This window comes from Hippichthys cyanospilos, chromosome 3, assembly GCF_059441005.1.
Source record: "Hippichthys cyanospilos isolate Australia breed blue-spotted pipefish chromosome 3, RoL_Hcya_1.0, whole genome shotgun sequence".
NCBI classification, from domain to species: Eukaryota; Metazoa; Chordata; class Actinopteri; order Syngnathiformes; family Syngnathidae; genus Hippichthys; species Hippichthys cyanospilos.
The window spans coordinates 18315374-18337895 of NC_142371.1; the positions used below are offsets into that span (position 1 = coordinate 18315374).

The 22522-nt window shown below is 42.5% G+C and overlaps 2 protein-coding genes across 4 annotated transcripts; one reads left to right on the plus strand and one right to left on the minus strand.

Annotated features, from left to right (window-relative positions):
* Nucleotides 1-40: 40 nt before the first annotated feature.
* Nucleotides 41-8525, plus strand: abhd16a (abhydrolase domain containing 16A, phospholipase). Of its 2 annotated transcripts, XM_088409631.1 has the most exons (20): nucleotides 41-201; nucleotides 931-987; nucleotides 1119-1185; nucleotides 1440-1526; nucleotides 1699-1784; nucleotides 1847-1920; nucleotides 2091-2168; nucleotides 2253-2367; nucleotides 3122-3223; nucleotides 3371-3434; nucleotides 3498-3547; nucleotides 3608-3731; nucleotides 4708-4812; nucleotides 4896-4959; nucleotides 5046-5117; nucleotides 5763-5825; nucleotides 5907-5983; nucleotides 6850-6948; nucleotides 7022-7068; nucleotides 8094-8525. In XM_088409631.1, exons 1-20 carry the CDS (start codon nucleotides 103-105, stop codon nucleotides 8175-8177), a joined length of 1614 nt encoding a protein of 537 aa, XP_088265757.1. In that variant the 5' UTR covers nucleotides 41-102; the 3' UTR covers nucleotides 8178-8525. The 2 variants fall into 2 exon arrangements, 1 of the variants encoding a protein (XP_088265757.1); XR_015865002.1 differs by lacking the exons at nucleotides 7022-7068; nucleotides 8094-8525 and having other exon boundaries at nucleotides 4712-4812.
* A 373-nt stretch (nucleotides 8526-8898) lies between these two features.
* vars1 (valyl-tRNA synthetase 1) lies at nucleotides 8899-21923 on the minus strand. Of its 2 annotated transcripts, XM_088411505.1 has the most exons (29): nucleotides 21849-21923; nucleotides 20681-21036; nucleotides 19918-20061; nucleotides 19633-19846; nucleotides 19450-19565; nucleotides 18880-18955; nucleotides 18366-18466; nucleotides 18181-18308; nucleotides 17950-18114; nucleotides 17799-17880; nucleotides 17458-17577; nucleotides 17042-17150; nucleotides 16799-16978; nucleotides 16116-16240; nucleotides 15939-16042; nucleotides 15069-15227; nucleotides 14859-14949; nucleotides 14674-14779; nucleotides 14459-14529; nucleotides 14026-14151; nucleotides 13430-13534; nucleotides 13033-13180; nucleotides 12768-12895; nucleotides 11920-12075; nucleotides 11630-11842; nucleotides 10968-11079; nucleotides 10621-10796; nucleotides 9229-9378; nucleotides 8899-9147 (listed from the first exon to the last, which is right to left on the minus strand). In XM_088411505.1, exons 2-29 carry the CDS (start codon nucleotides 21032-21034, stop codon nucleotides 9079-9081), a joined length of 3828 nt encoding a protein of 1275 aa, XP_088267631.1. In that variant the 5' UTR covers nucleotides 21035-21036; nucleotides 21849-21923; the 3' UTR covers nucleotides 8899-9078. The 2 variants fall into 2 exon arrangements, with proteins under 2 accessions (XP_088267631.1, XP_088267630.1); XM_088411504.1 differs by having other exon boundaries at nucleotides 18181-18466.
* Between the last annotated feature and the right edge of the window lie 599 nt (nucleotides 21924-22522).

Below are 22522 nucleotides of genomic sequence, written 5' to 3' on the forward strand. Positions count from 1 at the left end.
GGGGGGGTTGCTAACCGAAAACCAGTGAACACAGCACAAGTATTTTTGCGTTTGCTAGGAAGCTTTTTGGTCGTCGGAGTGTTCCGTAGTTATCCAGGAAGTATGGCTTCCTGGATGTGGCGCTGTGTTTTCGGGCCTCATCTGCTAAGAATTCATCGGTACCCGGGACGCTATTCGGGCATCGGAGATCCGCCCAGAAGGGTAAGAGCATGCCCGTCATTTTCTCGTTCATTCCCATGCGGCTCAATGTACAATCGCAGGAGGTTTGGTTTCGGTTTAGCTCAAATCGCTCCCGCAGGGGTTCGGGCGGAAGTGTCAAATGTTCGTTTGGCTCGATTCCTGACATTGCAGTAAAATAGTAACCACTGAAAATAATGAATGAGATGAAGGACATGCTGGATTCTTCATAATTGCATGTGTTGTTTTCATTTTTTCCGCTGATTTAATCGATCGTATATTCGCGAGCGTTCTCAATGACACCCCTCCGCTAATGCTAATGTTAGCATGATGTTTAACCATTCATTTGCATGTTTAATCATTTGTATGAGTACGACGCTAACAATCAATTACGTATTTGAAAAACATCTGCCGTTACATTTTGCCATTCTTTGCTTGACTCATGCGCGGTCCAATACAGTCCAGTTTCCTGATGATCGCGTTATCGCGGAGATTATGTTTCCCCAAATACCCGCAGTTAATGAAATCCGCGAAGTAGCGATTGCCTTTTTTCCATGATTATTTTGTATTTCTTTTTTTTCTTTGCTTCCCCTTCTTTTTTAGTTAGTGTATTTTGTTAGATAAGTAATTACGTAAAGTCAATATTTGTTGAACGGGTCTAACTCGAAAATTTGGGGACAACACTCGAACAATGAAGTTGAAGATTGTAGCAACAATAATTTGAATGTGTTGCTTTGGTTTGACTTTGTGCAGGGATGGAACTATGAGCCGGGGAGTTTGGAGAAACATGCCGACATCATTCTTGGTTGGGTCAGTATTCAAAATTCAATCGTTTTATTGTCAAATGCATAGTATTTATTTGTGTTTTTGTTTTGTTTTTCCAAAATTCTGTTCTATAGTAACTTTGAATTTGCCTTGAGAGTTGTGTATTTGTTTTCCAGGCGTCAGCTGTGCGCTACCTATTATACTGCAGCTCCCCCTTAATGCTAGGCTATCTATATGGAAAAGGTAAGAAAAAAGAAAACACACTTGTTTAAAGAAAATTAAATATGGATTTAATGGATGGATGATTAGCTAGTTAGCTTGCTGTTTACTGAGATAGCAAGATAGATAGACTGATGCATAGTGAGGTAGCTAAATAGATAGATAGCAAGTTAGCTAGCTAGCTAAACTAGATTGATTGATTCTCAAGAGAAGCAGGGCTATGCATTAATATGAATGTGTGTGTGTTTTTTGTTTGTTTGTTTGTTTTGTTTTTTCAGGCTACATCTGCAGCAGTAAGTTGGTGCCGGCGAGCCAGTACGTGGCGACGACGCTGCTTTGCCTCGTGGGCGTGGCCTGTCTCCGAGGTGAGGCCACACACACACGCGCACAAATACTGCACAATTGCCAACGCATCTTTTCATAAAGTGCGTGCAAACAATAACAGCTTGTGAAAACGATTTCTTATCTGGAAAGACTCCTAAGTCGGGGCACTCTTATCTCAAGGCGTTTTGTGTTTTTCCTCCCCCTTCCCTCAAGGATGGGGAAGATCAAGGAACGCGCAGTACCTTCAGTTCATCGAGGTTTTGGAGCAGGCCAAGTTGAATCCCTCGCCAGAGATCAAGGTGAGCTCGTGTGGTTTACGGGGATCCAGAAGGAGGTGGTGACATTTTTGCCTTCCTTGTAGAAGCAGCTGAGATGCTTCGACTTTGACTTCTCGCACTGGCCTGCGGATTTCAGCTGGAACGAAGTCAGCAACCCGTAAGCTTTGATTCTCATTCCATCGTCTTTGTGCAATATTTCTGGTAGATGGCCCACCGTCCATTCTTAATTTGTTGCAGCTGGAGTTTCTAGCAACCTTTCGGGCCACGGTTTTGCCATTGAGACGTTAGCTCCTCCGTTTGATTTCCTAATACGGGTTTGTGTGACAGGAAGTTGACCAAGGCCGGCGTCTCCCTGCTCAAGCGGGAATTCGGAACGAGGGGAATTTTGCCCTACCGCGTCATCAGGTGTTTTGGCTGTTCTTCAAACTTTTCCAAAGATTTTCCAGCGCACGTGCGTGCGCTCATCACCGTTTTGGACTTTTCATGTAGTTTCCTCATGGTGCACTCCTTCGGGAGGAGGATGCTGTACCCGGGCTCGGTGGGGCTGCTGCAGAAAGCCATGAGGCCCATGCTGGAGCAAGGCCTGGCCAAGCTCATCGAGGATGTAATGCCGCTTGACTTCAGACTACAGTGGACCCCGTGTTACAGCGTTCCTCGCTTACGTTATTATCACGTTGGAATACCGAGGTTTTTCATCCCCTCTTTATGGTATTTTGCGACAAAAAACTGTCATGACCCTAGGGGCTTGGCTGTATTTGTGTTGTTTTGTCTCCATCTGCAGGCGTTTTTAGGGGATTGCACTTATTTTCAGTTGCCGTCAATGCCTCCATGTAACGCGTCACTACTATTGATCGGCGTCTCTTCACAGAGCTGGTCTGCTATCGCTCGCCCTCACTCGTTTCAAAATGGCGGAACGGTAAAGCCATGGGTCCCAAGATTGCTAGTGATATTAAAGAGAGAAGTAAGAAGATGATTTATACGGAAACGAAGCTGGAGATAATCAAGAAATGCGAAACTAGCCTAGCCTAGGCTACCCTCACTAGGTAATATGGCCTTAACAAGCGGCACTCAAACGTAGATAAATCCTTTCAATATTTTTTTATTCATGTTGTTTTCTGATACATGTATACATGTATATTATTTATACGTAGCACTTACTATACTATAGATTTGGACTGCCCACCATACGGCGAATTCCCCTTACGAGCCCAACCGCGGAACGGATTGATGTCGTAACACGGGGGCCCACTGTATTGTCTTTCACGCGTACGTTTGTTGAACGGCGGAAAGGATTCGCACGGTGTCTTTTTCTGGCGAACGGGGCCAGCCGATAATCAAAGTGTAACCATTGTTGCCAGTTTGACGGGCAGAGGAACAAGCTGGTGGCGTGCGACGGCAACCACATCGACACCATGTTTGTGGACCGCAGGGGACGCGGCGGAACCAAGGGACACACGCTGGTAAAACGCTCTTAGAGTTTATTTTTTTTTGTACAAAAAACTGTGTAAAACCGGCAGAAAAATCACAATCCGAAAAATCCCGCCACCCTGCAGCCCCGCCCCCGCACGCAGCGCATCCTAGCGTGTTTTTGCGTCTCGGTCCCACAGGTGATCTGCTGCGAGGGCAACGCGGGCTTCTACGAGGTGGGGTGCATGAACACCCCGCTGGAGGGTGAGAAGCCGTCGCCGCTAGCGAGCGCCGGCCGCGCGTTTTGAAGCCCTGTCCCCTTCGCAGCCGGCTACTCCGTCCTGGGCTGGAACCACCCGGGCTTCGGCGGCAGCACGGTAAACCCTCGGCCTTTTCTTTTTGCGCACCCGCTTTCTGGCCCGAATCTTTGCGCGCAGGGGGCGCCGTACCCGCAGAACGAGGCCAACGCCATGGACGCCGTGGTCCAGTTCGCCGTGCACAAGCTGGGCTTCGACCTCGGGCAAGTGGTCTTATACGCCTGGTCCATCGGCGGCTTCACAGGTAGCGACTCGCCTCGCCTCGCCTCGCCGCCTCCAAATTCTTCTCGAATTCTTAGAAAATGGCCAATTTCTCACATTCCAGCCATCTTCTGCATAATAGCAATAATAGTGAGGGTAAGGGAGGACTTATTTTAGGGGGGTGGGGCAGCTTACTATTATTATGCTTGCTTTTTTTTTTTAAATAAAGAAAAACATATATAACTCAGCATTTTTTTGGGTGAAGGCAGCTGACTACAGTCTTTATTGTGGTTTACTATACATTGTATTTTTTTTTACAGCTTACTCATGTTTGTTTATTTTTGCTTCTTGTGTTTTTTTTTGTTTTTTTTTTTGTTTTTTTTTTTAATGGCTTATTGTAGGTGCTTTTTTTTTTAAGAAAAAGTGTCCATGTATAGTACAGTTTTTTTAATGGCTGGTGGGTTTTTTTGTTTGTTTTTTTTTTTTTTTTTTTTTTTTCAACTTTTTTTCAAGTTTTATTTATTTATTATTCTGTTACTATTATTTATTTTTCTTTATTTATATATATAAAGAAAAATAAAGAATAGTAACAGATTATATATTGTATATTATATGTATTATTAATATATTATTTTTCTTAAAAAAAACAGGTACATCCATGGTTCTATTTTTGTTTTACTTAAATGTTTTTTATTTGTGTGTGTGTGTATGCACATGCATTTTTTTTTTTATTAAACTGGCTACTACACATGGTCTTTTTTTTAAACGCGTCATATATTTCTTGTTTTTTTTGTTTGTTTTCTTTTGGGTTTTTTTTCTTTCTGCTTGCTTGTATAGTTCAGCATTTTAGAGATTGAAGCCGTTTGTGGGTAAGAAAAAAAAAATATATGTATATATATATGTATATATGTATATATATGTTTGTGGAAATTTGGCGATATCGCTGCAAGAAGAAGGGGGGCTAAAATCTAGGTTGGAAAAGCTCTGAAGCAAGCCGCTAACTTTGCGCACGCCCGTAGCCAGCTGGGCGGCCATGTCGTACCCCGAGATCCAGTCGGTGGTGCTGGACGCCTCCTTCGACGACCTCCTGCCGTTGGCCCTCAAGGTCATGCCTGAGAAATGGGGTGAGCGCTCGCTCACGCGACTTGTCGATCTGGGGGCTCCTTAGCATTAGCGCGCGCTAACGGCTTTGCGCCTTGCGCGTCAGAGCCGCTGGTGGAGTACACGGTGCGCCGGCACCTCAACCTCAACGTTTCCGAGCAGCTTCTCAAGTGAGTCCCGCCAAAAGCCCGCCTTTTTTTTTTTTCTTCTTTTTTTTAAATAAAATGGCGTGACGTGCGCGCTTGCCCCCCCTCAGGTACCACGGACCCGTGCTGCTCGTACGAAGAACCCAAGATGAGATCATCACCACCTTACCCAACAACACTTTGTAAATAATATGCAAATTATTGTAATATGATTGTAATTTTTTGAGCAGGCACTATTTTTATTCAAATTGCCCCTCCCCCCACCAAGTACGAATGATTGAAATGAAAGATTTTTTTATTTGATTATTTTTTTAAATTATAGTTTGTTACCATTCTAATTTAAGTTATCTAGAAATGTATTAAAATAAAGAAAATATATTAATAACCAAAAATATGTCATTTCAGATTTGAGTTCAATTTGAGGTCAATTTCTAAAATATATTTCATCTTTTGTTTTTTTTTGTTTTTTTTAGCGATTTGTTTTCCAAACATTTGGATACAGGAATGTATTCTGTTATTTTTAAACTACATTTAATATATTTCACAAATATTGCAATTATAGTCTATGTCAAATTCAACATTTATGGCCACTTATTTGCTTTGACTATTGTTAAATATTTATTCTAAATAATAAATGATAAAAATGTATATATTTTTTAAATAGTAAAAAAAAATATTAATACTTATATATACATATATTTTTTATGGCATTTGTTATTGAAAAAAATGATATTGAAATCTATCAAATCTGCACATGAGACATGAATGATGTGGAAACGAAGATATGAAAATGGAAACGTCATGCAAGAAATTGCCTTTGTGCGCAGGGACGACAAGTTCATCATGTCCAACCGTGGAAACAACCTTCTGTTTGATCTGCTTAAGTTCAGGTCAGCGTTCATCACCCCCCCCCCCCCCCCCCCCCCCCCCCCGCCACTTTTCCAACTGCGTGTGCCGATGACTTTTTTCAGGTATCCCAACATAATGGACTCGGCAGGCATCGCGGCGGTCCGCCAATGGCTGGCCGCTCCGGGTGACGGCGAGCGAGGTAATGGACGACTGCGGAGATCCAAAGCTTCTCCGCCTTTTTTTTTCCCCGTAGGCGTAAAATGGGGGATTATAAAGGAAAAGGCCAAATTACATTTTTGATAACACCCTGTTTGAAATTTTGATATGCCCCAATTTTAAAGCAGTTTTTATGGGGACAAGGCGCAAAAAACACAGGTTTTTGGAAGAGAAAGCGCCAGTTTATAAAAGAAATCCCAGCCTCTACTGTAGCTTCTATTCTATGCGCCTTCAAACTGTTTTCATATATAAGGCGCATCGCATTATAAGGCGCATAGAATAGAAGCTACAGTAGTGGCTGTGGTTGCCTTATGCATCCACTAGATGGAGCTAGGCTTAAGGGAATGTCAACAAAATCAATAAGTCAGTCAAATTTTATTCGTAGATGGTTTTCGGTAGTGCGGGAAAATATGAAAACCATCTACGAATAAAATTTGACTGACTTATTCTGATTTTGTTGACATTCCCTTTAGCCCAGCTCCATCTAGTGGATGCGTAATGCAACCACAGCCACTACTGTAGCTTCTATTCTATGCGCCTTATAATGCGATGCGCCTTATATATGAAAAGTTTGAAAATAGGCCATTCGTTGAAGGTGCGCCTTATAATCTGTTGCGCCTTATAGCGCGGGAAATACGATAACCGTCTACGAATAAAGTTTGACTGACTTATTCTGATTGTTTTGTTGACATTCCCTTAAGCGCAGCTCCATCCAGTGGATGCATAAGGCAACCACAGCCACTACTGTAGCTTCTATTCTATGCGCCCTACATCTGAAAACGGTTTGAAAATAGGCGGTTCATTGAATACGCTAAGCTTAATGTTTGATTTTTCTGGGTGGCGGGGCAGCGTTGTTGTACGGCGGCTACCAGGTGGACGACGACTGGTGCGAGACGGTGCTGGCGTCGTACCGGGGCGACCAAAAGGTGCCCTTTCCTTGGAGCCTGGGTAAGAACCTTGCTCGGCACGTCCCGGTGCTGGCGCGCGCCCCGGTGACGGAGACGTCTTCTCGTTGGGCCAGGTCAAGACGTCGTTCCCAAAGAGAGGGCGCAGCTGGCGCTCTTCCTGGTAAGGAAATCAGCAAAGAGCTTGATTTTTTTGTTTTGTTTTGTTTGTTTTTGTACTTCCTCTGTGACAGTAGATTAATAGCTGTTTTTTTTAATGTTCCATCTATAGAAAGAATTTTGTTTATAAAAGACGACCATGATAAAGCTTTTTTTTCCTTCAAAATAGAGTTGGATGACTTTTCCCTCCCGAAAAACACCAAAAAAAAAAACGTGTAGTAAAGCTTATTTGTTTTAAAAGTTAAATGTATAAAGCTTTATAGTAACGATTTTTTTTTCATAGAAAATGACTATGTATAGTAAGGACTTTTTTTATATAAAAAAATATACAACATTATATAGCAAAGATTTAAAAAAATAAACATTTTTTTGTGTTCGTTTTTTGTTTTATACATAAAAAAGGAGTGTTTTTTTTTTTCCAAAAAAAAGAGTATGGTCAGGCCTAGGGTTGTTTTTTTTTTTTTTCATGAAAAACAACCATGTATAGTAAGGCTTTTTTTTTAATAAAGTAAATTAAAATGTAAGGCTGTTTTTTTTTTTTTTTTATTAAGAGTTAAAAAAACTAAACGATTGCAAAGCTTTATTTCATAAAAGATGGCCAAGCCTTTTTTTTTTACTTTATTTTCCATAGAAATGACATTTTTTTAATAAACGGCCATGTATAATAGGGCTTTTTTTTTTACCAAAACCAGCACTTAATTCATGTATTTATGATTTTGATACTTTTGTCTTCCCATTTTTTTGCAGATAGAACTCCATAGTTACCATTGAGAAACAATCTTTTATCCCCCCATTTTTTATTGTTCGCCATGGCAACCGTCTCACCTGCCCCCCCCCCCCCCCCCCCGACCGGCCTAATCTATTTCCTTGGCAGCCGGCCCGGCTTATTGAAGTCATTTAACATGAAAGGAGCGCTGTGCCATCAATTACGGCTTCCGTTCACCTCCGGTGGGGAGGAAAAAAAAAAAAAAGTGAGAAAAGAACAAGAAGTAGAGAATAATTTGTCCTTTTTTTTTTTTCTCTCGGAAGGCTCGCAAGCACATGAGGGATTTTGAGACGACGCACTGCACGCCGCTGCCCGCCTCCAGGTTCCAGCTCCCGTGGTCGGTGTAGAGCGAGAAAAATGGCGTCCCACTCGGCACCATGCTCCGACTTTTTGCATTTTAAATACTGATGGAAAATGAAGCCTCATGAATTGTTTTTATTTTTTTTTATCCTCTAGATGGCACTCTTGGGTTTACATTTCCATTGCACTCTTCATATTCAAACCAAGAGGAAGAAAAAAAATCACTAGTTTCACGAAGCTTCATTTTAAATCACTAATTTAAGTATAGTGTTAGCCGTACAGTTTTTTTTTCTAAACACATTTTTTTCCAACCTCAGTTAGCACGTGTAAAAAATAAAATTATTTCTTTCATTCTGTATGACCTAATATGCTGAATAAAGTTTTTCGAAAAGGGACTCAAACTTGTTTTGTGGGCGGTACAAAGTATCGTCGGATGGCTTATTTTCGTAGTGATGGGAACGAAGCCTCATGAAGCACTTAAAAAAAAAAATAGCAAAAGTGGCTTTAGTTTCCTGTCACTGGTCTGAATATTTTTTAGTTTGAGCTCTCAAGAATTTGTTGGATTTCAACTTGATTTTAGTGTTTTGTTTTAGTAAAAATGCTTTAAAATAAATTATAACTTTTGTGTTATAGATTTTTTCATTCATTTCAGAGGGGAAAAACATTTTTTTGTGTTGTATTAGTTTTTATTTCATTTTTAAATACTTTCGGTATTTTTTTTTATTACATTTCAAAATGATGAAAAATTTATTTGAAAAAAAAGCAAACTTCTTGAAAACTATTCTGCATACAGCAGTCATTTATTTTGTCCTCATTAGTCCCACCGAAACTAAAAGAACAGGAAAAAAAAAAACGAGAATGGGCTTGACCATTGATTTTTCATTCTGACACCATGATCCACTGGAGAGAGAAAAAAAAAAAGTAGAAGTGCAAGATGAAGACGAGGCGTTAGATCATCTTGCTAAAGTTGTCCATGGCTTCCTTGACTTTGTCCATCTCGGTGTGACTCTGTCGCAGCTGAAACAGGACGAGTAACGAGAGCTTGTTAGCGGCCGACGCGTGAAAGTGGAGGAAACCAAAAAAAAAAAAAAACCTCACCTTTTCTGCGTCCTGCTGCTGCACCTTGAGCGGCACCTTGTCCCTGTAGTCGCTCTTGGACATCTTGTCCTGCAGCTTGTCCATCAGCTTATCCAGCTCGGCTTTTTTGGCCTGCAGCTTGGACAGCTCTTTGTCCACGTCGATCAGACCCTGCCGCCCAAAGGCAACAACAACAAACAACAACAATTGCTTTCGTTTGTGTTTTTTAACGAGTTGGGCTTTAAACTAGGGTTAGGGATTCAAAGTAGGGTTGTGCTATCAAATTAGGGTTTTACACTAGAGTGAAGGTATTAAAGCTGGGGTCAATTTTTTCAAAATAGGGTTTTGAAGCGGGTTTCAAACGAACCTTAGGGTTTTGAAGTGGGGTGACGGCATTAAAAATGATGGTATCAAAGTAGGGTTTTAAAGTTAAGGTTGAAAACTAGAATTATTAAAAAAAAAAATTTAGGGTGAGGGTTAAATTTGGTTTTTAAACGAGTTAGGGTTAAGGTTGAGGTTAGGGTTCAGGTTTAAAACTAGTTATTATATAAGGGTAGGGTTTCAAACTAGAGTTAGGGTTTCAAATAAGGCTTTTAAACTATTTTTGAGGTTTAAAACTTAGGGTTTTACAGTGTGGTTGGGGTTTCAAATTAGGGTTTTAAACTAGAGCCAAGGTTTGAAAGTAGAGTCATTATTTAAAATTAGGGCTTTGAGATAGTTATGGATTCAAATAAGGGTTTTAAACTACAGTTAAGGTTTAAAAGCAGAGTTATTTTATTTTAAAGTAGGGCTTCAAACTAGAGGTAGGGTTTCAAATTAGGGTTTAAAACTTTGGGTTTTACAGTGTGGTTAGGGTTTCAAATTAGGGTTTTAAACTAGAGCTAAGGTTTGAAACTACAGTCATTATTTAAAATTTGGGCTTCAAGATAGTTAGGGATTTAAATAAGGGTTTTAAACTACAGTTAAAGTTTAAAAGCAGAGTAAGTTTAAAGTTTAAAGAGCAGTTTAAAGTAGGGCTTCAAACTAGAGGTAGGGTTTCAAATTAGGGTTTTAAAGGAGTTAAGATTTAAAACTATTCATTATTTAAAATTAGGGCTTCAAAATAGTTAGGTATTCAAATTTGGTTTTAAACTAGAGTTAAGGTTTAAAAGAGTTATTTTAAAGTAGGGCTTCAAACTAGAGGTAGGGTTAGATTTAAAGCTAGAGTCATTATTTAAAGGTAGGGCTTCAAGCTAGAGCTCGGCTTTTTTAAACTATAGCTGAGTTGTAAAACCAGGTTTTACAGTGTGGCTAGGGTTTGAAACCAGAGTTAAGATAGATTTAGGGTTTCCAAAAAGGCTTTTAAAATCTAGATGAGTTTGAAAATTTGGGGTTTGTCGGCGGTTAGGGTTTGAAGGGCGCGGGCCGGCCGACCTTGATCATGAGGTTGACGGTGCAGCGGTCCGAGGCGATGGCCACGGCGCAGCCGGCCGGCGCCGCCTGCCCGGGGCCCAGCGGGACCACGGCCTGGCTGTAGGACAGGGTCTGGATCTGGGCGCCCGACGCCCGCGCCAGGGACGCGGCGGCCGCGTCGGCGCACTCCAGGTAACCTTTAACGCACGGCGGCGCCGGTCAGGTCTATTTTCCCGGCCATGACGCACTTCCCGTTCCGTTCTCATTTACATACAATTCCGGCAGAGTGACTCACTAAAAGCTTTCAGAGGCTTTTACCGACGCGCGTGTGCAAGTAATTACTCGTGCGCGCGTGCGCGCTCGCTCACAGTCGGCTCTGGTCTTGGTCAGGTTGTAGTCGGCCCTGAGCGAGCGGATGGTCTTGACCACGTTCAGGACGAAGTCCATGTTGCGGTCCACCTCGTCGCTGTTCCAGCAAAACTGCAAATAGAAAGAAAAAAAAACAAAGTTGAGTTTTCTGAAACTGCCTGATACAAAAGCGAATAGGGAAACAATCATTGGCGTCAAAGAAGTAAGTTGAAATGCATAGTCACTCATTCACTGCCAATGACGAGTAAATACGTTTTAACTGCCGGCGACAGCTGCATGAGAGTCCATTTTTACTTGAATTAATGAGACCATCAATTATTTTTACGTTTTTGAGAATCCAAACCTTCAATCTGTTTTATTTAAAAATAAATAAACAGCTGTGGGAGTGTCTACCAATGGCTGTTACTAAATGATTTAAGCACTAAAGTAATCACTAGTTTAGGTAATTAGGTGCTAACGTCTTCAATTATTTTAGAGAATCTCACAGATTTTGTAATCAAGTCCCACTTTAGTATCTCAAGTAATTACTATAGCCCTTTAGTACTTAAGTAATGTTCATATAGTACTTTACTTTAAGTAATAAATTACTTAAAGTACTATATTAGTACTTATATATATATAGACTATGAAGGAAAGAAAATCTTTGTTTGGCCTGGCTCACCTCTTGGGCGTCAGGGTACGGCGTGACAGAGACGCTGGGGGCGTCGAGCCGAGGCCGTCGCCGCGGCAACCTCTGGTAGAGCTCCTCGGTGACGAAGGGCATGACGGGCGAGAGCAGGCGCAGGCCGGCGTCCAAGCACGTGTACAAGGTCTGCCTGCATACGCCCGCCTGCTTCTCTTGGCCCTCCTTGCCCAAGACGGGCTTCACGCTCTCCTGCGTCAGGTCGCGTCAGGGCGTTTGCCGCCACGGGGAAACGCGCGTTTGTGTGTGGGGGGGGTCGCCGTTCCTACCAGGTAGACGTCGCACAGCTCGTAGAGCCAGAAGTTGTAAATGGCGGTGGTGATGGCGGGGAAGTCGTACGCCTTGAAGCCGGCGTCGCACAGACGCACGGCGGCGCTCAACCTCGACAGAATCCATCGGTCGGGGGCGCTCTCCTCGCCGCACAGCTACCCACCCCCCCCAAAAAAAGAAAATGTGAGTACATCCAGATTTCAGTTCAATTTATGACGCAATCAATGTACATAAGACAGATGTCCTCAAGTGTGCTACTGCTAAAGTGCTTCTCAATTTTTTTGCAGAGACCCCACCCTCAAGAAAACAGTTCACGCCCCCCTCCCACTTGCTGCGGTGACTGTAAATGACATCAAGATCCAGGAAAATTGTATCAATATACCTAAATCTACACCATTTTAACATTAAGAAAGAAACGAGTCATTTACAGCTTATTCTGAATCTGAAAAAGTGCATCAAAGTACCAAGGATTGCAGACCTGGAATGTTAGTTAGAGAATGGCAATAATGTCAGATTTATGTCTGATTATGTGTTTCTGCACAGAAATCGTGATCATTATCTTTGTATGAATATGCCTCAATGTGAATCCTTTTTAACGTTAACCCCAAAAAGGCAGCTTTCAGGAAATGTTAACTTTCAACAAGGTTTATAAAGATTACAGCTTATTCTGAATCTGAAAAAAAAAAACTGTTTAATGTGCATCAAAGTGCCGGAAATAAAACATAAAAACAGTCAATTCTTATTCAAACTAAAAATATTTTTGATCAACTGAACCCGTTTGATGGCGAAAAAAAATGGGTAAATGATGATAACCAGCATCATCATCAATATTTTAACGTTGACCTACCTGCGCTTTTTCTGAAGGCACAAAGTTGTCTCCCAGAGTCTTCATGGCGAACTTGACGGCGTTCCACAACTTGTTGCAGAAGTGGCGGTAGCCCAGGATGCGATTGACGTCCAGGTTGATGTCCCTGCCTGGAACAGCATAAAAATATTCCATCCAATTGGGTATTCAAATTCAATTACAAAAAACAGAATTAGATATTAGACTGAAAGTATGGATGATTTACTATTCAAATAAGGAGTGTGTCCCTGGGAAATAATGTACTCACCTTGGCTGGTGTACGCGCACAGGGCGAATCGCAGGGCGTCGGTGCCGCATTCCGGGATGCCGTTGGGGTAATCGGACTTCTGGCCCTGCTTGGCTCGCTCCACCTCCACCGGGTCCAAGTTGCTGTACGTGAGCTGCGCGTGCAGACCCTGGAGGCGGCCGGCAGGGAGAAAGCCGCTTGGCAACAGTGCGAGAAGTGCGGCGGCGCCCTCCGGTGGCCGCCTTGGTCGAGGCCCATCCTCGAGGCTAGTAAATCCTTGACGGATGGCTTCAATAAAAGCTCTTTGCTTGCTTAATAAAGCTTACAGAAGAGGATGGTTCTCAGGGGGGCAATGTGACCAACAAAAGACTGCGCGAGCGTGTGCCTGCGTACGCATCCAGGAGAGATTAGGATTCACCTCCAGGGAGATCCCGGTAATGACATCGAGAGGATCGATGACGTTGCCCAGAGATTTGCTCATCTTCCTTCCGTGGGCGTCCCTCACCACCGCGTGCAGATAAACCTGTCGGCAATCACATCGCTCCTGGTAAGAGGGTGGCCGATTCCTCCGGTTTTTTTTTTGTTTGTTTTAGGGGGAGGGGGGCAAGATCAATTATGAGTTGGGAAGCTGAGGACCAATGTTTGGAGCTGTTATGCATTTTCAGGAAAATATTTGTCAAAACTTACATTAAAAAAAAAAAAGAAACTCAAACTTTTAACCGTTGAAATAATAGGAGGGGTCCCCAAACTTAGCAAACTAATAAAAATGTGACAATCGCAGAGATGTCTTAACGCGAACGTGTATTGTTTTCCAGAATGCAGCACATGACCAAAAATTAATACTCCTTTCTGGGATCTTGACTAAGTAAAAAAATAAAAATAAATAACGATATTAAAGCCGCACTTAAGCAAATATCCATTCCTACTCCAAGGTTTTGTGTTTGTTGCGCTTGTCCAAATTGTATCACGCTCAACACCCCACTGTCATGTTTTGGTCACAGTAAGCCATCTCACCTCTTTAAATGGCAGCTTGCCAGTCAGTTTGAGGCCCATCATGACCATGCGAGCCACCCAGAAGAACAGGATGTCGTGACCCGTTTCCAGCAAGGTGCCGGGGTAGAAAACGCTCAGGTCCTGAGTCTATCAAAAGAGGAAACGGAGAGGTGTTTTTGATAGGGCTTAAAAAGACAGTAAACTAAGCTAAGACACATTTCCATATCTATTCCGATTCCATGCTATATCTGCAATACAATAACAAGAAAAGTATTCGATTCAGTAGCAACGTATGCTCGTAAATCTGTCATGTTGGTGGTAGCAACGAAGAACACACGGAAATCGTAAATGTGGAGGCGTTCTAACTGGAAATTAAAATGACATGTGCACTTTAGTTTTGCGGCTGAAACGACTCCTGAAGCCGCTTCCCGCTGTGCCGACTTGTTGTTTGTACCTCATTAGGCCAGCCGAAGATGGAGAAGGGGAAAATGCCGGACGAGAACCAGGTGTCCAAAACATCTTCGTCTGAAACGCAACAACAAAATGTACCTATTAAATAGTCCGGAAAACTTCAGCGGCGCATTCATCCAGCCGTTCGGTCCTGCTGGAAAAAAAACAACAACAGCAAAAAAAGTTCCACTACTTTTGTTGCAGTCGGTAAAAGGTGACCTTGTCTGAGTGTGACTTTGTCTGAGGTGACATTGAAGCGCTTTGCCGCCTTTTCTCTGGCCTCCTCCACGGTTCTCCCGCTCACCCAGTAATGGCCGTCCACGTCCTAGGAAGGGGATTCAAAGAAATCCATCATCGCAATACAGTAATAACGCCGAAAATTAAATGGCTATCGGGCATCTTACCTCTCCCGCTTTCACCGACGGATCGTTGACGGTGATGAAGTAAGCGGGGATGCGGTGACCCCACCACAGCTGCCGGGAGATGCACCAATCTCTGGAAACCGCCAAGATTAGAGGAAAGTCACTTTTGGAATTGTAACATCTCGGGTCGCCACGGTAACGAAAGCCGGATCGCAATTGTGATAAAATAGGGAGCTGGGGTCAAATTCTTACCTGATGTTGTCCATCCAATTGAACCAGGTCTTCAAGTGGTGATCGGGGATGATTTTGAGGCGGCCTTCGCGGACGGCGTCCGCCGCCTGCTTGCCCATGTCCGTGCAGTTGACGTACCACTGAGGCTTCAACAGGGGCTCCACGATGTCCTTGGAACGACTACAATTGCAGGCAAAAACATGCAACAAAACTTCAAAATAAACATATGCACCCAGAAAGCCCCCCCAAATCATCTCTAAACAAACACAAAAACACAAATCATGCACAGTAAAACGAAAATAGGGCAAACAAAAAGTTTAAAATGAGTAAAAACCCACACACAACAATAACAAATGTGAAAACGAATGTGCAAACGAAAAAGCATAAAATATAGACAACAAAGTAAGAAAAATCACAAAAATACTGAGAAAACAAAAACAAAACAAAAACTTTGAACATCAAAAAGGTTAAAAAACATAAAAACGTCCAATAATAACTACTAAAACATGCACAAATATAAAGAGAAAGACAAAAACACATAAATAAAAAGAATAATACAAACTTAAAACACAAAAAGCAAAAACTAATCATACAAAACTCAAAAGCACACAAGACAGACACCCAAAAAGAAACAAAACGAAATCACAAAACACAAAAATACACAATAAAAATAAATAAAAACATACAAACTTACAACACAAAATAATAATAAAAAACAAAAACACACACAAAACCAACAAAAAACAAACACACAGACACAAAAAAACCAAACACACAGACAAAAACAAAACATTCAAACTTACAAGACAAAACAAAAGTCGTTCTTAACATAGACAAACAAAAAGAAAAAAGTGAAGTACGATGTATTTTGAGCGGAGCTCCTATGCTGACCTGCAGACGGGCACCACCATGGGGTTGTCTTTGACCTCTCTGAAGTGCCCCCTGTCCTTGAGCGCGTCCAGGACGGCTTTTCTGGCCTCAAAGCGCTTCATGCCCTACGCCGCAACAAAACAAAGGCGGTCATCGTCCAGTGCGTGCCCGAGCGGGCGCGTCCCCGCGTCGGCGTACCAGGAAGGGAGGGGGCACGTTTATCAGCAGGCCGTTCTCATCCAGGATGTTGACGAAGGGCAGGGCGTGGCGCACGCCCACCTCGTAGTCGTTGTGGTCGTGAGCCGGCGTGATTTTCACCGCGCCTGAAAGTTGCAGAGGGAGATGAGTCAAAAACTTCTTGTCGTTTAGGTACCATTTCTAAGGTAAGCCCTAATTATCCAAAAAAAAGTAGTCCTTTGGCATCATCTTGTAGCACAGTAGGCGTTTAGTAATCATTGGGTCACTGGTGTCCAAACTACAGCTGGGGGCCACCGCAGGAATATATGAAAAGTACTTTTTGACTGGGACAAAAATGCTATTATTAAAAAAATAGTACCAAAAAAACATTGAGGGTTGAAAGTGAGCCTTTACGTAGCGGGATTTTTTTTTTTTTTTTTAATATAGCGACATCTGTAATTGCTCGCTTGCTTGATTTATTTTTAATGTTTAATAAGCAAAAAAAAAAAAGTCTTCACATCTTGCAACTTTTTTGTACGTGGCCTTCAGGAGAAAATGTTTGGACACCCCATCTTTTGCTCCTTTTCCAATCACTGCCACTGATTGGCTAAAGACGCCATTTTTACTTGGGATGAGTTCAAAATCGGTTCGGATTTGAAAAATCTGGTTTGTATTAAATGAGCAACTTTATACAACAGCCGTACCGGTTCCAAAGCTCATGTCCACAAAGTCGTCAAAAACGACGGGCATCTTGCGATCGCAAAAGGGATGCGACACCATCTTGCCCTTCAGGTGTTGATATCTGGAGTCGTCGGGGTGCACGGCCACGGCGGTGTCGCCCAGCATCGTCTCGATACGGGTGGTCGCGACGATCACCTCCTCGTCTGATGGGAAACAAAATTGTCACAGTGGGCTTGATGGGAAGTCGGGCTTGATGGCTCCCGTACCTGAGCCGTCCACTTTGTAGGCGAAGGACACCAGGACTCCAAACTCCACTTTGTCTTTGTAGCCCGGCACGGGAAGCAGCGTTCTTCCCGTCAGCTCCTTCTTGTCCACCTGCAAAGCAAGCGGGGCTTTCCTTAACTCGTTCACTGCCAGTCCACTTCATAAGATTGCAAGAAAAAAAATTCTGGCTGGCAAAATACCTTCTTATTTCATATATGGGTTATGAATAAAGAGGAGCCCAAATTGCAAATGAAGGCAGACATTCTTTCTTTAACCCATTGGTGGTATTTGACCATTTTGGGGACTTTTATCGTCCAAACAGGGCAACAAAAATCAATATATATGAACAGATATTATGCCACTGAATAAAAGTTGAGCTAGACCTGGAAATAGGAGCCGAGTATGCTTCGCGGCTCACCTCGATGTCCGAGATGGCGGAATTGAGCGAGCAGGACCAGTTGACCAGCCTTTTGCTTCTGTAGATCACACCTTCGTCGTGCATGCGGATGAAAGCCTCCTGCACTGCGTAGGAAAGTTTCTGAAGGAAAAAAAAAAAGACATTGAGGATGTACAGTTATGTCTTGAGATTTATTGTGACGTCTGCGTGCAAGGGTTTTTTCCAGGCTTATACTATGGCCTTTGTTAGGGACATGGCCCGAATCTTGTTTTCTCTCCCATGCCACGTGTTTTCCTTTTCTAATGCAAGATCTTGTCACGTTCTTCAAGCTTTCGGTGTAATGAGTTGGGGGGAGCACTCACGGGGTCCATTGTGAAGCATGCTCGGTCCCAGTCCAAAGAGGAGCCCAGCTTCTTCAGCTGATGATAGATGCGATCTCCTTTCCTGCGGAGACACGGTCCCAATTGATCTCCGCGTAAATCTTGGCATCCCGCCACGTTCTCGTCCACTCACTCGTTCTTCCACTTCCACACTTCCTCGATGAATTTATCCCTGCCCAGGTCGTGGCGACTCATGCCCCGGTCCCTCATCAGTTTCTTCTCCACCACCACCTGGGTGGCGATGCCGGCGTGGTCGCAGCCCGGATTCCACAGAGTGGTCTCGCCGCGCATTCTGTGCCTGAACGCAGGCGGGAAGCGGATCAACGCAAAATGATGGCCAGCCTTGGCCTTTTAGCCTCGTTACCATCTGGTCAGGCAATCCTGGATGGCGTTGGTGAGGGCGTGACCCAGATGGAGCGATCCCGTCACATTGGGTGGGGGGATGCACATCATGAAAATGCCATTGGGATTCGGATCGCTCAGACTTTGCCTCTGTTGAAAATCAGCAAATAAGAGAAGCCACATTTTGGGAACAGGCGACGTCCTTACCCCGTATTCTGGCTTGAAAAATCCCTGCTTCTCCCACCAGGGGTACCAAGCGGCCTCCACATATTGAGGACTGTACGAGTCGGGCAGAGGACTGATGACGTCTGACGAGCACAAGGGAACAGCTTGAAATATTCACTTGAGGCTGAAAACGCGCTTCACATTCTTCATGTCATATGACACCTTTTTACCGCTGGGGTAAATGACATGTAACACACAGGAAGAATTTTTTCCCCTCAATAGCCATTGGATATTGGGTTATACTGTAACTACTTTAATTATTGATGCTAGTTTCTTTAGCGATCTGTGGCGTTTTGTATCGCGTGTTAGCATTAAACTAGTGGGCTTTTATCAGCTAGTTTGGTTAAATACAAAACAACTGGGATTGGCACTAAATAAGTACTCTTTTTTTTTTTGAGTTGCAAACCACCATTTTGTGATTGTTTTTCTTTTTTTTTTTTGCAAACAGAGCAACTCCTGTACATTAGATTGAATATAAACAACAATGAAATGTCACCTTTTTTCTCCCCAGGTGGAGTGGGAATGTTGTATGAGATGACCCCCAACTCCTTCTTCTCAGGTTTGGCCTTTTTCTAAAATAAAATAAAATAAAATAAAAGAGCATGGGGAGGGATCAGACTCGCTATTATTGTACAGACCTTGTAATATTGGTTGCAATTAATATTTTCAACAACAATTGGTTAATAGTATTACCAATGTATTTAATTTAGTTTCCATTATTTATTTGCAATCTGTTGCATGTAACCATACTAAACAATGTAATCCTATTATTATTGCATTTTTGAAATAGGAATTAATCCGCTAACTCCACTGCAGGGTGCAGCCATTGTTTTTTACTCCTCTATATGGTTCTCTTGGTTAAAGGATAAAGGCTAGAGAAGTTGAAACATTAACTTTCCACTGCAACTTTAAATCAAGAGCGCCACCTAAAGAAGTCAAAAAATATCAAAGATGCTTTATGAAGCTTCATTCGTCCATCACTACTAGCAAGCGGCAAAATGTCCGACCTCTTAAATCTCCAAAAGTCAGATCTCCTCTCCAAAAAGTGACTTTAGAAAGGTTTTACCTCTGCAGCCGGCTGGGTCTTCTTCTTGGCCTCCATCTCCTTCTTCTGTTGGAACTTCTCCAGCTTTTCCCTCTTCTTTGCTTCCTTCTTCAACTGAGCTTCTGTCTTTGGTGGCCCTGAAAGACTCGGCATGACTTTTTGTCCCAAAAAACAACTACCAAAGTACAAAAATGATCTGCAGACCATTGAGTGTAGCTCCGCCCATTTCGCCGGCGGCATTGTCGACAGAAGCCGCTGAACTCGGACACGTTTTGGCATCTGCGTTTATCTTCACCGGCGCCATTTTCTCGCATAGCGTGACTTTTCCCAGCACCTTGATGAAGTGCGGCTGATTGATGCAGGTGGTGAACCATCTGGTCACGTTGGTCAACGATTTCCTGTCGGATGGCTCCAGAGCCTTGAAGAATCAAAAAGGAAGCGTGAGGATTTAGTCGAAAGAAGAGGAATGGATGACGTGAGAATACGCACGTATTTAAAGGGTAGAAGAAGAGCTGAGACCACCGCCATGTCGGCAAGGGTGACGCTCTCCCCCACGAGGTAGGTTCTCGGCTCCAGCATCTTATCCAAAACCTTTAGGACACGCAACAGCTCACCACGGGAGGTCTGCTGAAGCTGAAACAACACTTTATGTCAATAACACAAAAAAAACAAATAAAATGCAATGAGACTTTATTTTCTCATCAGTAGGGTTTCTAGTCTTCCTTTATGAAGCTCCTTCCCTTACTTCAACTTAGTTCCATTGCAAAAGGATGCCACAAGATGGCACAAAAGCAATACTTTTTATAAGATGTGACTTTGGCTTCACCACAAAAAATAAGCAAATAATTGGCAGAATTCATGAACATTTATGAACAAACAAGAACATTTATTGTATAATATGTTATGTTGTTTAAAAAAAAAACCTGTAACACTTTGAACGCCATTAACATAAAAGGACGTCTATGGAAAACCTACCGAGGAGCGCCATTGACAACAATCGTCGTCAACTATTTTTTTGTAGTGGAGTGGGTTAAGTATAAGGTTTGGGGTATCAAAACAACAAAACAAAAATGGGTCTAATAAAGCCTTAATAAAATATAAAAGATAATAATATATGAGAACAACGCCATAGGATAAAGTATTCTAATAGTATTCCATAATGAAACAGAACCGTACATTCATGTGGTTTCACAATACCCATTCTGGCCCGTGACGAAAAGAATTTTGATACTCCACCGCAGATAAAAGTCACCTTCTTATCCAGTGTCGCCCCCATGAGGGGAAAAACCACAGCGCAGGACGATGGAACGAGCTCATTGTCTGCGAAGCTGAGCCACTGCCACACTTCGCTCTGCTGCTTCACGCCAGTGCCCGCCTTCTTCCCCTGCGTGGCCAGGTACCAGGCCACGGCGTTGGCCCCGTGCAGCACGGCGCTGCCGTCCCCCGCACCCAGCACCAAAGCCGGGGTGGAACGGGCACAGGGACCGGCGGCGGGGGGGTCTGCGCTCACGATCTTGACTCCAGAGGACGGCCGGGACTCGGCGGCGAGGAGAGCCAGGAGGCTCCGGAAGTCATCGGGGTGGGGGGACACATAAAGAGTGGCCATCCCTTCATGGAGACACATAGCCAAAAACGGAAATGGAATGGTGAATAAACAACGTCATGTTTATACTACTAAAAAGTCATCTTATGGCCTTAGGAAGTATGGAAAAACAAACACAGGAAATTAATTTTATTGTAAAAAAAAAAAAAAAGTCATATCTAGAGGTATGCTACAATTTATGAAAAGCTATAGATGTGAGTAAATAATTATATTCCAGAATGCAACATTTTATATAAATGGTACACATCTTATAGTCAACAACATTATTAGAACGTGTTTCTATAATCGAGACATCATAATAATATATTATATGAACTAAAGAACTGTTAAAGCATGGAAAAGATCTCAATCATAAATCAAATAAATAATAATGAATTAAGGACAACATTTGATTTATCTCATTGATTATGTCAGGGCGGTGGCCTTCGAGGTTCAAAACGTTCAATTCATTACCTGGCGAAATAAAGCAATAAAGCACCACGTTATATTGTAATTTTTATTAAGCTCGTCATGGTAGTCTATGGTGTTCCAAATAGTAGTACAATATGTGCTGTTTATTGTCTACAATAAGTTACGTGCATCCACCGTGTCATATGTTTAAACTGCAATTCCAGACAGCGACAAAAAATCTCAAATTTGACTGCCGCCACCTGTCAAAAAAGCTGCTTCAAGTCAATGCTAAGCTAGCTTTCGCTTGACCACAAAGTCAAAGTCGACTTATTAAAAGACAATAATGGGATTTATTAGCAAGGTAAGAAGTTGGTTAAACGTGCCGTTTTGGTTAGTTTACGTGTGTCCACGTGTGTGTTGCGCCTACCTCGGAAAGAAACAATGAAACACGTCAGCCGGTCAAAAAACTGCTTGCAGCATGGACTCTTCCACACTCTTGCAATCTGATGCAATGAGACAACACTTCCGGGTTTCCGCCACCACTTCCGACCAGAACGGAAGTTTGAAAATAAAATTGTTTCAAACTAATATTGTGCGAGCAAAGTGAGCACTTGGGAACGTAAACATCAAACCACCAGTTTGGATCGACTTTATCCGGAATTAAAAACGTAAAAATATGTTTTTGGAATTAATAGGTTAATTATAAGTGATAGCTTGTAGTTTGCGATTATTTAGACACATTTTTAATTTCATATATGTATTCATAACTTGTTGCCCCTCAAATAATCAATATCCACACTCTTCATTTATGAGAGGGGTATTGACCTCTTCTGTACATTTAAGAACGCACCGACAAACGTTTTTGTTTTCTCTGTAACGCTTCAAAAAGTATAGTATGCCACAAGATGGCACAATACCCCAAATTATTAAATGGCGTCCAAAGTGTGCTGCATCTCGTCAAGAGCTGAGTTTAGTCCGTGTTGTCACTGGAGAGTATTTGGAGACTTATGGATTGTTGCCAATAATCTGGAAGACATTTATTTTTAAAGAATTTAGCCAATTATTTTGCCATTTTCACCAGTGAAAAGTGACTTTTTTGAT

Bases quoted from the DNA above. Each gene is read 5' to 3' on its own strand.
- abhd16a (XM_088409631.1), top strand. From the start codon at position 103: ATGGCTTCCTGGATGTGGCGCTGTGTTTTCGGGCCTCATCTGCTAAGA. The intron at 5,826-5,906 runs GTCAGCGTTCAT...GACTTTTTTCAG, and splicing joins TTTGATCTGCTTAAGTTCAG to GTATCCCAACATAATGGACT. The intron at 5,984-6,849 runs GTAATGGACGAC...GTGGCGGGGCAG, and splicing joins TCCGGGTGACGGCGAGCGAG to CGTTGTTGTACGGCGGCTAC.
- vars1 (XM_088411504.1), bottom strand. From the start codon at position 21,034: ATGGCCACTCTTTATGTGTCCCCCCACCCCGATGACTTCCGGAGCCTC. The intron at 18,956-19,449 runs GTAAAACCTTTC...ATTTTATTTTAG, and splicing joins AGACCCAGCCGGCTGCAGAG to AAAAAGGCCAAACCTGAGAA. The intron at 13,181-13,429 runs GTGAATCCTAAT...GGCCGCCTCCAG, and splicing joins TTACCGGGATCTCCCTGGAG to GGTCTGCACGCGCAGCTCAC.